This window comes from Nansenia antarctica (assembly GCF_963989245.1).
Source record: "Nansenia antarctica genome assembly, chromosome: 10".
In the NCBI taxonomy this organism is placed as follows: domain Eukaryota; kingdom Metazoa; phylum Chordata; class Actinopteri; order Argentiniformes; family Microstomatidae; genus Nansenia; species Nansenia antarctica.
In genome coordinates this window covers 17,506,591-17,520,924 of record NC_137680.1, presented here as the reverse complement: position 1 = coordinate 17,520,924, position 14,334 = coordinate 17,506,591, and the positions used below count along the sequence as shown (strand labels likewise).

The window sequence follows — 14,334 nt, the reverse complement described above, 5'->3', positions numbered from 1 at the left end:
CACAGTGTAAGCTTCGAAAAATTCTGGCCCTTGGACAAATGTAGTTGGTGACCCCTGTTCTAAAGGCTACTTCCAGCATGATAATGCACCATGTCACAAAGCAAAAGTCGTCTCAAACTGGTTTCATGAACATGACAATGAGTTCAGTGTTCTTCAGTGGCCTTCCCAGTCACTAGATCTGAATCCAATAGAACACATTTGGGATGTAGTAAAACGGGAGATTCAAAGCTTGAAAGTGCACCTAAATCTACAGGAGCTGGGTGATGCAATCGTGTCATGGACCAGAATCTCAAAGGAATGTTTCCAACATCTTGTGGAATCAATACCACGAAGAATTTAGCCTGTATTTGAGAGTGCAAAGGGAGGCCCTACCCAGTATTAATAGTAGTGTTCCTAATAAAGGGTTTGTTGAGTGTATATGGTTATGTCCTCCAATTAGGGAGCAATGATGCAATCGGATAGAAGGGTCATTTTTTTATACGGTGCCATTTGGACTTCATAACTTGTGAAAAATAACTTGTTGATGTATCTATATTTTAATGTTCTATTATATAAAGGACATATCTAGCTTGCTGAAAAACATAGTGGTCGAGCTCAGGCACCTACATTTTATTTTATTTAGAATACCCTCTGTAGTTGAATAATGCGAGTGTCTCCAGAACAGAGTGGACACATAACAGGGTGGACACTAACAGGGTGGACATTTTGAGTTAAAGTTAGCCTTTAGCCTGCCTGTGTTAGCATAATGCCTAGAATGACCATGAATACTTGATGAGGAATCTAATTTGCACTAAATACTTTTTTTGAAATTATTCAATTTGATTGATCTCCTCAATATTTAGGCATAACAGGGTGGACACGTTATGGTCAACCACATTAAACTCACTGGATAAAAACATAAAAATCAGATGGTAAAACAGGTAGAAAATCACACAGCTTACCACATTTGAAATCCCCTCCACTGATGTGATGTCACCTCATGAGAGTGATGTGATTGAGAAATATGGTTTTCTTTTAAAAGGGACATTAACACAGCATAACAGTGTGGACAGTGATCGCAGGGACAAGCAATATTGTAAGCAAAACCTTAATTTTTTGTACAAATGGATAAAAACTATATTTGATTTCAATAGATATTGATCAGGAAAATGAAATAATAATAACATATTTGGAAATGTATATGTTTTTAATAGTTGTTTTTTGGATTGAAGTTGAATGAACAACACTGGGGACATCCCAAATCCCATGCAAAATCAAATTGACATCTTTAACCAAAGCTTTTAAAATGTAGAAAACAACAACTTAGAAGCCCATATCATTGTATTCATAATAAATAACAATTGACTATACATGAAAAACATAATGGAATTAGTATTTGTCCAAATTTAGACAAAATACAACATGATTTAGTACTGGGGACGGAAAAGGCACCGTATAAAAAAAATGACCCAGAACTTAAAATCTATCCCTTAATAATAATAACAACAACAACAACAACAACAACAACAACAACAAGAGTATAAGTTATGGGTTGTATCTGTTTATGCCAACGTGTTTACAACCTGGTCAAACAGAGCGGAAATTTATCGGAAACTCCAGCCCAACGTGAGCATGCGCCGACGGCAGGGACTTTTCATGATGCGCTGCCTATTTAACGAGGAAGTGTGAGTTCTTTTTTTAGTCGAATGTAATAGAACTGAATTGTAAGGGTGTCATAAACATCTACAGTATCATGTTACAAAGTAACGAAAAGGCCGCTATCTTGTCTGGTAAGAAAATTCCTGAACTGATTCAAATAAGCGAAAAAAGAATAAATTTGATCGTCAAATACAATTTAGGTGTAAATGTAATGAAATCGAAAGTACGACAGCTACAGTATTGGATGAGATATAATGTGTTATGTTTGGCATTTGGGTTTACATTGAATTGAAGTGTCTATTTTAGTTATCTTTTTGAATCGCATTGAGATATTGGTTTCTCATTCATAGCAAACATAAGTACAATGTTATTACTATGTTATAATGTCACTCCAAATATGTTATTTTTCCTCTGGTCATAGAAAGACATTTGCAACAGCAGTTACCTACTCTTAGCAAATCTATGTCGTCCTGTCTGGTGGAACGAATATCAGAGTGCCTGTTGACCACAAGAACCATCACTGAGTTCGAGAACCAGGTGATTTCCTCCCAGCTGACAGACATGCACAAAGCCATTCAGCTGCTGCAGATAGTCTTGAGGAAGGGAAGGGGCGCCTGCACACTCTTCTACAGCTCTCTAGAGAGTTGTGGGCCCTCCATTTTCGAGAGAGTCACAGGTCTCCAAGGTAGGTCCCTCTTGCTTCACAATTCTACACCACAGTCGTCATTTGAATATTATTATATGAATACCTCTACCTCTACTACTATATGAAGTGATGTGACTCTGTAACTTGGAAAGAGAGCTACTGTAGATGCATGCTCATTGATTTGTAGTTGTTTGGTACCTGTACTATATTGGTACCTGTACTATATCAATGACAATAAAGACCATTCATTCATTCATTCATACTGTCACATGTTCATAATTCCTCCTATTTTTCTTTAAGCGCTGCCGCCAACCCATCATCATCTGGAGGACGCAGCAGTGTCTGGTGAGCCCTAGTGGTTTCATAACTTTCTTTCAACCATTTTCAACACGCAAACGCACATGCACACACACACACACACACACACACACACACACACACACACACACACACACGCACACACACACACACACACACACGCACACACACACACACACACACACACACACACACACACACACACACACACACACACACACACACTTTTGGGCAGAAATTTGAGGCAAATCAAATAATTGGATATGCAATCGAGGAAATGTCAAACCATTAGAGTAAAAAAGAAAAGAGAAGTGGAAGTACAATCACAACAACTTTCCATTCCCACTATTTCATGTTTCCATGAGCTCAAACAATGCTTTTCTTGTATTGTATGTCATGTTGTAATGGAGTAGCATTGTCTGTAAAATACAATTTCCCATTTTTCGTATATCCTCTTCTCCTTTTCCTTCACTATTAACAGAGAGGCCTGAAACTGCTCCGACTTACATCATCAACATTTACGATTCCACTCTGAACAACTGTATCATAGGCGATGGCAATTACCAATCTACCCTTGTAGCAAGAGAACAACAACAACCTCTTACTCAGTGTTCAGGGAATGCTCTGCAGGGTAAGTTCTAGTACGAGTACGCCAGAGTTACGGTCACACCATTTTTAGATTTTTTCTTACACTGGCTTCAAATGAGACTTTAGTTTTCATATGGGCTATTGCAGTAATTAAATAATATTAACATTGATCCTCTTGTCATTGACTGTACTGCCATGTCTGTTGATAAGCAGAGACAATGGGAAGCAACTCTAGCTGTGACCACCGGAGGGCAGTGCAGACCTCTCCAGAGCCGGAGAGCATCGAGGTCCGCAGGTCTCAGTTGAAGTATGTCATCATCGGTGACCACAACTCCATGCATGTTGAAGAGACTCAAGAAGTGTCAGAAGAAGAAATCTTTGAACTTGAAGAACAATAGTTGTATCTTAAAACAAGGCTGTAGGCCTATACTGTATATCCTGGATGGGAGAGGAGGGATTGAGATCCATATTGGGTCATGATATGGGGGTCCAAGGGTGCGAAAAATGTATGGCCATTGGCCAGATTACTATGCAGTGTTCCTCTTCAGTATGAAATGGATTTCAGGGAATGTTTGTATTTATAGTAAATTGCTATAGTTAATTGAACTTGGAAATATGATTTTAGAACCTGAAATAATTCCTATTTTGCTGTATTGTGATCACGTCCTGTATTGAATATTTCTGATGTAAATAGTTGAGATGTTAATCTCATATTCACATGGTGCATGTTCATGTTCCACTTTTATAGTATTATAATGTAAAGACACAAATTCAGCTGTGCGGAAAATATGTTCTCATCATAAAGTAATTATTGTGTTACTAAATGCTCAGTGTTTTCTGCAGTACAATGAAATATCATATAGCCTACCTGTAAATATGTATTTATTTTTTGAGATACTACATTTGTGTAGAATGGCTTATTCATACTTTTTTTCAATTAAAAAATACTTTTTATATTAAATTATTTTGTTCCCAATAGCCTTTATGTGTTCTCTCAAAGTTGACATCCCACACAGTAAAATATCATAAGACATTGTAAAGGTATTGCATTAATTTTGTTTTTTATTGTTCTTAGTTATCATTTGTTGAAATCTTTGAAGGGAATTACATCTTGAAGGTAATACAGAATGAAAGTACAAGCTACAGTAGTACATGCATGTTGTTGTCACATTTCAGGGTTTCAATTATGCACTATTAGATCATCACTTTTACTTATTATAGTCCCTATTTCAGATGCACTTACGATGAGAAATATTCTCTCAGAGACCAACTCATAGCCTTCATCTAGGATTATTTTTGTCACAAAATTGTCAAGGCAACACAGACCTGCTCTACCAATGTAGTATACGACATTATATACAGTATGATGACTGTGGATTCAGTTAGTCTGATATGATAATGAGAAAAAGGCAGTGTATTTAAGGCATAAAGATTTGGAAAGAAGATGAAGAGAATGGATTTGTAATAGACACTTTAATATACATCCTGACCCCCAAAATATGCCTGTCTGTCTTTACACACAATACACACCACAGTCACTTAGCTGCAGCTATTCGTCAATGAAGCACTGAGTAACAACTGGAATACAAATTCATGAAGGCATTATTTTGAGGCATTTTGTTGAACTGTAGAGTAGCATGTTAGCATTCTTTGCTGCCTATACAATTGAATAGAGGGTTGTATACTGTACATCTGTACACCAACAAATACAAAAATGTTAACATGTTATTCCATACTATAACTATTGTAAAGCAATAGAAAAACAACTAAGGAAATCATTTCATGTGATGTTAATGAGAATCAGTACTGAGGGAGAGGACCTCCCTAAAATATTAAACATCAATTTAAAACCAAAGATTGTGAAGTATTTTCAAAGTTATAATAACAATAACTATATGTAAGAGTAGGTACAGAACACCTTAAAAATATGTAATATTGCTGGGCACACATGATTTCTGAGGGCAGGCTATATGATTGAATTAAATGATTGAAATGTGGTTCCTACTGCCTGTTCTGATTATGTAATGCAATGATATAGAGATAATGGAGTCAAAAAATAATCTGATAATAAACATACTGAATACCAGGATAGGGGAACTCCAAACATGGAGATATTGTATAGACATACCTTTCCATTGCAGCACAGAAAGCTATTATGATTGGTCTAATCTGTGAGGTCCACTGTGTATTTTCTTTGTTACTTTTAAGATGGAAAAATAATGTTACCAAATGTTGTAAATTTGAACACCACCGATGTTGAGTTTTTTCAAAACAAAATATTATTTTTAAGTGAAGCATGATGTGCTTTTTTTCAAAAGTTGGGTTTTGTCAGGTTTGTTCAATTACGTGTGGCAATAATATAAAATAATACCCAATATTGTTTGTTAGTCAGGCAGATCTGTTGGATCATAGGAAACATGCTGTAACCTGTGGGATGCTGAATTGATCCAAGTCAAGTCATCTCATTAGCAATCTACCGCAAGATCATTGAATATTTACACCAGGAGACAAGACATCTTTGGGCGTATGATTCAGACACAAATTATTTCTTTTGGCACTACAGTAGTCTGACATTAGCATACACCAACACTGTATTCTTAATGCAATGCAATCCATTCCAAATACAGCCAAATGAGAGGAGATTAGGTGCTTTAGCCGTTTACGCTTTAGCAACGTGGATCTCAGAATCACAGAGGGCATTACTGAACATAACAACCCCATCAGTATGCAGTAACGTGAACATGGCAAGAGTAAAAAGGAGGAGACCACTTTTCATCACAAATCTGACTCTAAACTGAACCATACAGTATGTGTACACACCTATATATCATACAAAATTCAAACTTGTAGAAAACATGTACAATTTCAGTTGTTCCATATCCTTTCAAGACATCATCCAGCCATTCCTTTTCAAGACATCATCTATCACTTGTTGCTTTTAACTCATGTGATCTCACTCTTACAAGATCACAGCTCTAAGTATATATTATAGGGCTTGTATGTTCAGTTTCACACCTACAGCAGTATCAGAATACCATTGCCTGAGGGATTCAAATGTTGCATCATTCTTTTGTCTTGTGCTCATTGAATGTCTGTGGGTGAGTAACTCGGGGCATGCCACACTCCACCTCCTTAGAGAGGACCGTTCCATTGTGCCAGCGTAGGCATTCCGTTCCGTTGTACCACATTGAGGCATTATATTGCCTTTGTATTTTACACTGCATCATTCAACCTCCTTTTGTTACCTCTTTATGGCAAAACGCTATGGGAACATTGACGTAACAGAGGAAAACACAGTATAAAATAGTTTATCCTTTTGTGTGGAAGAACTGGTACTGCACACAACGATCAGAACATAGCAACGAGCACTACACAGTCCACATCCCTCCACGGAAGAAAGAGATCCACAGCCCGCTCTGACGGCATCGACAGACAGACAAAACTAGACGAAGGAAATAGGCCAGATCGCAGCACAGAGCAAGATCCAGCCAGAGTTCTGTATTGTGCCATAGGTGCTGGAAGCAGCTAGGTGAGAGGGGAGTGTGGGGGGGGGGGGGTGAGTCAATTAAATCTCTTTGATCGTTCGCTCTGAGGGCCGGTACTCAGCCCCCTTGGGGGAGGACATGTAGAAGGACTGGGTCTTGCGTTTTAACCGCGCCCGCTTGGTGGCCAGGGACAGGCTGTGCTTGCTGGAGGAGATGATGTCATGGATGAACTTCTTGCAGTCCACACACACCTCCATGGTGGCCCAGTCCTCCGTCAGCTCCGGGGGAAGCTCCATCTCGTCCTGGGACTTCTCTTTCTTGGACAACCTGAGAGAGACAAAAACCCATTTCTCAGCCTCGGTGGACTTTAGTTTGGCTCCCCCTGCACATACAGTACACTATTGTTGTTTTATTTCATTGTGGGATTGTTTCTATTATGTGCAGGATGAATCAACTAACTAACTAACTCATCTGACCTGCTGCCTTCATGTACTATGACAGTGTATCACTATCATACAGTTACTAACAACCCTCCCATCTAGCACTAGGACCTATATATGAGACGGGGCCTACTTGGACATGGTCTTCTGGAGGGACATGGTCTTCTGAAGGCTGGGGCGGTTGGAGCTGGTGGAGGGCTTCTCAGACCTGAGAGTGACGGAGGGACGTGGTGCTGAGGCCACGCCTGCTGCCCCTGCTGCAGCCTTCCCCGCTGCTGCAGCCTTCCCTGCCGCTGCGGCCTTCCCTGCTGCGAGACCTTTTCCTGGGGCCTTGCCTGCTGCTGCTGCTGCTGGTTGCCCTGCTGCGGTCATGGCTGCTACCCGCTCCCTGGGCAGCGTGGTGGAGGAGCCCAGGGAGTAGATGGGGAGGTTGGCATAGGGCTTAGAGGGCAGCCTCATCTGAGGGAGAAAGGGCAGGGCGGGCAGGGCGGGCAGGGCGGGCAGGGCATGAGCACACACATATATACAAAAGGTGGTATAGAGTTTGAGTACCAGGCTGTGATGGTTTGGGAAATGTGGCTTACCTTTTTACAGCACTGTGAACACACAGGCCTTAGAGAGAGGGAGGGAGAGGGAGAAAGAGAGAGAGAGAGAGAAGGGGGGGGGGAGAGAGGAAGAGAGAGAGAGGGAGAGAGACAGAGGGGGGAAGAGAGAGAGAGAGAGATTGAGTTGAACAGAGAATTATGCATTTGGGGGTTGGATTTGAACTGAGGAAATATCTCTGTAATGAAAAAGGAGCTTTACAGAGTAGCTGCAGTTTTACCTTTTGCAAAACTGGCAGGTGTAGGACCAAGTGAAAAAGGAAAACCTTTTGGTTCGGCAACAGAAGCAGAGCTGTAAAAAAAAAAAATCACAATCACAAAAGAGGTCAAGGAGATCAGAACAAATGAATTTATCAGTCTGCACTATATCTGTATCAGAGCTTACTGTTGGGTTACTGTCGAAAGGATTCCATTTTATTGGAAATAAATCCATGTCAAATAAATAGAACCATGTACATGATGACGCTCACCTTTCCCTTCTTCATGGCGTTGTACACGTCCTTGTACTGCTGGAACTTCTCCAGCTCGGCTTTGACCAGCACCTGTCTGATGTGCATCACCTCCTCCACCGTCAGAGAGAGGCACTCCACTGGGAAACAGAACTCCTCCTGCGCAGGAGCACGAACACGGCCCCCGCGTTACCACGACAACCCCGACACACACGCACATACACGTAAAAAAAACCTTTGGCCTATAAAAAAAAAAGTGTCACCATTGTGCAACGCGGCGAAGGGGAACACAAAGCACAGAGTGATGTGAATGAGTAAACAACTGAGAGGAAGGAAGACCGAAATTCCTGAGCGCTGGGGCAGGCTACGTCAACTTGGCACTGCTTTACTTAAAGGTCCAGCACAGGTCAGTTTTAAAGCCCTGCAGCTGTGCTGGGTTCTCTGTCTCTCTCTCTCTCTCTCTCTCTCTCCGCCTGCTTAAACAAGCCTAGCCAGTGTTGACGACAGTATATCAGGACGACTGCTGCCAGCGAGTCTCGATCGTTGTCCCGTCAACAACAACGTGTCCCTATTGAACACGGTTGTTGGTTTTAACGCTCGGTGGAGACGTTGTGGATATGCTGCTACAGTACTGTAACCACTCAATGCTGCTGCTGCTGCTGCTGGTCCCATGACTCTACAGTGTCACAGAGCTACAGTGTGCTGCATTGTGTCTGTTCCAGAGGGGGGGGGGGGGGGGGGGGTTGATGAGAGGAGCTATCAGCAGACTCCAAAATGGGGAGTTTAGATTCACTACTGAACATCACATACAGTAGGTCAAAAACAGGCACAACATTCCAGACTGAATCTTCTAGAACGTTCTCCTAAAACTAGCAACGGCAATGGGCTACAGTTGATGTTTGCAAGCACGCAACGACTACAGCGAAATGGAGCGAAGCCGAGGTTTTGAAGAGAATGATTGGTGCTGCAGGGACAGTGTCTCTGTCATCACTGTCCAATAAAGCATGACCATAGAGAGCTTTCTATGTAAGCAGCCCTGGGCGGGGAGGTATCTCTAGAGAAGCAGGAAGCGTTAAAAGAGATGGAGAACTAACTATGCCAGTAGGGACATTGGGGGGGGGGGGGGTACTGGCAAACCTTGGCAGGCTTTCTTCCACTGACGTAAATGTCCCTGCACAGGGCAGACACTGCCCACACCATGCCCAACACACATGCCTCGAAAGGGTGGGAGCTCCACAAAGGATGGAGGATGGAGGGAGGGGGGCGGAGGGGGGTCCAGGGGAACAACTGGGCTATCCTCCCAACCTGAGCAAGAGAGGGTTAAGGTAGGGGGTGTGTGGGAGAGAGGAGGAGTGAGTTTAAGGGGTAAAGAGGGATTCAGCGTGGGGGGTGAGGGTGGTGGGTTTGACAGTGGGAAGAGGGGAATACAATTTCGGACAGAGGGAGACTGGGAGAGTCGGAGGCTGGGGTGAGACGATGTTAGACAGATATGGTGTCAGAGCGACTCCTCCCCCTTTCTACTCCCCCTCTCCATACACATCTCTCTCTCTCTCTCTCTCTTTCTCTCTCTCTCTCTCTCTCTCTCTGATTCAATTGTGCTACCATGTCTCTCTTCCCAGAGGAATGTGTGAAACATTCCCCCGACGCACCTCACATCATCAGAGTGGCAGAGCACAGACATCTCAGACTTTGTCTTATGAAAACGAATCATGGAAAGAAGCTGCGATCAGAACAGGTTACAGTAAGTATTGTTAGTCTATCTCTCCATTCAACTACTAGTAGGAACGTTCTTGGAATCCATTCATACTGTGCTTCATAAGTAACTTCTCTCTCTCTCACCAGAGATTTAGAGCTTTGTCTGCACGGGGGGATGAACTGCCGTACGTTGGTGGGGGTCTCCTTCTCGATGGAGTGTCTCCTCTGAGGGGTCTGCCTCCTCTCGGGCTGAGGGGTGGAGGAGATAGGCAGGAACATGGGTGGAGCTGGGGGTGGAGGGAGAGAAGGGGGGTGGGGGCGACCAGTCAGATGAACACTAGGTAAGACAAAGCTGTGAGGATCATATGCAGAGACAGCACTCTGAGTGTGGGAGGCTGGGAACCAATTGGGGGGGGTGATCTACTCACCTTTCTTGCCCAGTACAGACTCTGGAGATGTGTCGTCCACCACCGGCGTGGTAGCACTGGAGCTGCTGGCTGACCTGTGGCCGATGGTCTCGTCCTGTGTGAGGGAGAGTAGAGAGGGCAGTGCTACAGTATGAGGATCTGCTGGAAGCCAAACATAATCTCTGGGATAAAATACACAGACACATGCAGGCTCACACAGACCCAGACACACAGACACAGACCCAGACACACACACACACACACACACACACGCTGACACACACAGACACACACACACACACACACACACACACACACAGAAACAGACCCAGACACACGCTGACACAGACCCAGACACACACACACACACACACACACAAACCCAGACCCAGACACACACTCACACAGACACAGACAAAGACACACACTCACAGACATATGCACACGCACAAGCGCACGCACGCATGCATACACACACACAGACACACAGACCCATACCACAGACGCAGACACAGACCCATACCACAGTCGCAGACACAGACACACACACACAGACATATGCACACGCACACGCACGCACACACGCACACACACACCCACACACACACACACACACGCACACACACTCACATCAGAGTCGGAGCTGTCCATTTCAGCGAGGGTGGGGGCCTTCAGCCTCTTCCTCTGAGCGAGGGGCACAGACCCCCCACACAGTGGGCTCTGGAATCCCATTGAGGACCCGTTGGCCAGAGACAGGGTGCTGGACGTCCTCCTGGCAGCGCCAGGACTGTACGCATCTGTATAAAGCACCAGGAGATGGAGATAGCCAATCAGAGAGGAGCACACACCATCGACAGGACACACCAGAGGGAGGGGCGGAGGGGGGGGGGGGGGGAGGTGTAAGTTTAGGAGAACACAGAGAAGCAGGCTGGTGTTACACACAGAGCACGGGTTCCTCCTGGATGTCATCTTACCAACCCTGAACTGGATACCAGTCTGATAACTAGCTTATTCCCCTCTACTCTCGTAGAGTAAAGAGAGGGTGAAGTTAGGAGGGTAAAAGACAAAAAGGGAGGGTTAAGGGGAGGGGGGGGGAAAGATGGAGAGAGAGAGAGAGAGAGAGAGAGAGAGAGAGAGAGAGAGAAGAGAAGAGAAGAGAAGAGAAGAGAAGAGAATGTTGAAAACAGCAGATACGAAAGCTTAATTACTGGGCTAGTTCCAGTGGTACAACAGCCAACTATAAAACAGAAGGGTTGAGGAGAATGAGAAGAAAAAAAAAAGGGGGCGGAGAGAGAAAGAGAGAGAGAGAGAAAAGAGAAGAGAGTTTTGGAAACAGCAGATAATCAGCTGCAGAGGCAGATCTGATCTGTGGGAGCATTCAGGCCTTGCCAGGCTGTCTCACTAACAGAGAATCAGGACCACGCAGTGTGCATGTCAATAACTGTTGTGGGAAAGGGCTAAAATGTTCACATGAGCTCATCCACTCAGCAGGTCCTCTGTCTCTACTGGTGGGCCGGAGCTCAGTCCTGCCTGCCGCCTCCGATACGGTCAAAAGGTTAAAACAGATTCTGCGTTTCAACTAGGGCATATGAAACATTCAATATGCCACTTTTGAGTCCGACGAGAATCTTATAGCAATAGCGGACAGCCAAACAGACAAGGTGAAACGGGGGGCGATTGCGTGTTAAAGCGCACAGGAAGGCTGATGAACAAGGCCTTCCGCACAACAACTGTAGCACTCATACTTTACCTGAACGAAACAAATCCATATGTGGTGTACTGCGGCTGAAACCTCCACCTAAAAGGGGATACTTCCTTGAATTATGATATACACCGAGGAGCCAAAACATTATGACTTATTTGCTGTTGGTATTATGCCTAATATGCTCCTCGCGCATCGATGAGCCTTGGGGCGCCCAACACCCTGTCGCCGGTTTGTAGTTTGTCCCTCCTCGGACCACTGTCGGTAGGTGCTCACCACTGCTGACCGGGAGCACCCCACAAGCCTTGCCGCTTCAGAGATGCTCTGTCCCAGTCGTCTGGACATAACAATTTGGCTGTTGTCAAAGTCACTCAGGTCTTTACTCCTACCCATTTCCCCTGCATCCAACACATCAACTTCAAGAACTGATTGTTGACTAGCGGCCTAATATATCCCACCCCTCGACAGGTGCCATTGTAACAACATAATCAATGTTATTCACTTCACCTGTCAGTGGTCATAATGTTTTGGCTCATCGGTGTATGATCGCTCAGATAGTGTGATGGTTCATGACTTTCCCCAGACAAAGCCGGTCATATGGCACACTGATGCTCTCAGTGAGTATGGGACATCTGGTCGTGAAATAAGTGGGTAAGTCTGCAGTGTGTGAGTTCAGAAAGCCAGCCATCACACACACAAATACACACACACACACACACACACACACACACACACACACACACACTTACATTAAGGCTTCACAAGAGAAAGTGAAAGACACTGGTATCAGTAGGATGATTGTCAAGCACAGCCTCCTATATATAGCCGTCTTAAACACATTGATTAAGATTTCCCTGTTGTATTCCTTATCTAATCCGTTTTAAATACAGTCAAACACGTTATTCCAAAGCACTGGAGGTAACCTACAAATGCAGCTAGGCGTCCAAGGGATTATTGAAACACCAGCTCATTATGTGGGACTGGTGTTTTCTGTGTTGGACAGACAGAACAGGCAGCTGACAGCTCCTGTCTATGCTGCTCTCCATTTGCCCCCTCTGATTAAATTCTGCAGACTCACTCTCCGAGATGAAAGAGTCTTTTGTATGAGGAGGGTGATTTTTCGAGAGAACCAAGGAGGTGCAGCAGTTAGGCTGTTGGCTGTTTGTGATGAGAATTTCGGAGGCCAATTATAGCGCTAGCAACCTTGAGGAATGATGCTTTTTAGCCAAAGCGACGGTTTCCCTGAAATGCTTTTCTTAGACACCAGCAAAATGCCCAGAAACATCATCATCTTGCGTGACAGGCTCTTTAGTAGAGGTTTGAAACTGGCACCATCGTTCATCAAAATGGAGTAAGTTTTAATGTAGCAATTATTCAACTTATGAGCAACACTAAGCAGGGTCTGAAGTCAACAGTACTATGGCATTCAGACAAGGACAATAATATTGTAATGCCTCCTGGAGGACTCATACAATGAACACCAGCTGTGTGCAAATGCGTGAAAAAAAGCGTTTGACATAGAGAAATGGTTCTTTATGGGAGATAAGGTGACAGGCGGCATATAAACCTGGCTAGATAATCCTCCCAGTTTACTGCACTCCACTGAGCACAACAAACTCTAAATACCGTATCGCAATCTGCTTTGTGCAAATTTGATCTGTTTCATATCTACCCACTGTATTTACACTAATCTTTAGGACCAGATAGGACCTGATATTAAAGGGCTTTGAGGACTTTTCTCAGTCCCGCAAATTATGCTTAGACACACTTACTGGCCATTTAGAATTCATGGACAAAGAAAATCAAATAAATCAATGGCATTACCATTCTAAAGGGTCTAATTCAAAGACGTGCTGAAGTACAGTCTTTCAGTGTGTGCTGACATAAGAGGGCGGCAATGAAGTGGCAATGACCCGGCTTCCCCTCTGCGCTTGACACTTCTCCACCTGACTACCAGTGTCTGACATGACATGAGGTCACAGCCAGAGAGCACACCACCGCCGCCGCTGCTGCTGCTGCTGTGAACCAAGGCCAACAACCAACAACCACTGAAGCATGAAATGAGAAATGAGTGCGCTGCTAGAGCAGGTGATGAACAACCACGACAGAGAAGTAAAAAAGAAAAACAGTCAGGCAAACCAGACAGATCTTTACCTGACATGTCAAAACTTTGAGACATGCTAAGTGCCCGAATTACTGCAAGAAAGAAAGATTAGGGCATTCAAGAGTTAAAAAGTTATAAATGATCAAGAGTAAAAATGCATAAGATTTTACATAAGCAAGAGGAGAACATCTGCCAACATATCTGGGCAGCTGTTCAGATACATAGTACAGTAGGTTAAGATTATGAAAGCACATGGAATA

The 14,334-nt window shown here is 43.8% G+C and overlaps 1 protein-coding gene across 1 annotated transcript in view; it reads right to left on the bottom strand.

The window, feature by feature from the left end:
* Nucleotides 1-6,755: 6,755 nt before the first annotated feature.
* Nucleotides 6,756-14,334, bottom strand: part of spire1b (spire-type actin nucleation factor 1b) — a gene marked incomplete at both ends in the record, with an annotated part of 29,672 nt that continues 22,093 nt past the window's right edge. Inside the window, 10 exons of the mRNA XM_080540257.1 lie at nucleotides 6,756-7,002; nucleotides 7,249-7,574; nucleotides 7,700-7,727; nucleotides 7,939-8,009; nucleotides 8,188-8,325; nucleotides 9,304-9,471; nucleotides 10,006-10,148; nucleotides 10,290-10,383; nucleotides 10,899-11,065; nucleotides 14,125-14,166. Coding sequence (XP_080396383.1) covers nucleotides 6,756-7,002; nucleotides 7,249-7,574; nucleotides 7,700-7,727; nucleotides 7,939-8,009; nucleotides 8,188-8,325; nucleotides 9,304-9,471; nucleotides 10,006-10,148; nucleotides 10,290-10,383; nucleotides 10,899-11,065; nucleotides 14,125-14,166 — 1,424 coding nt within the window. The remainder of the gene's footprint in view (nucleotides 7,003-7,248; nucleotides 7,575-7,699; nucleotides 7,728-7,938; nucleotides 8,010-8,187; nucleotides 8,326-9,303; nucleotides 9,472-10,005; nucleotides 10,149-10,289; nucleotides 10,384-10,898; nucleotides 11,066-14,124; nucleotides 14,167-14,334) is intronic.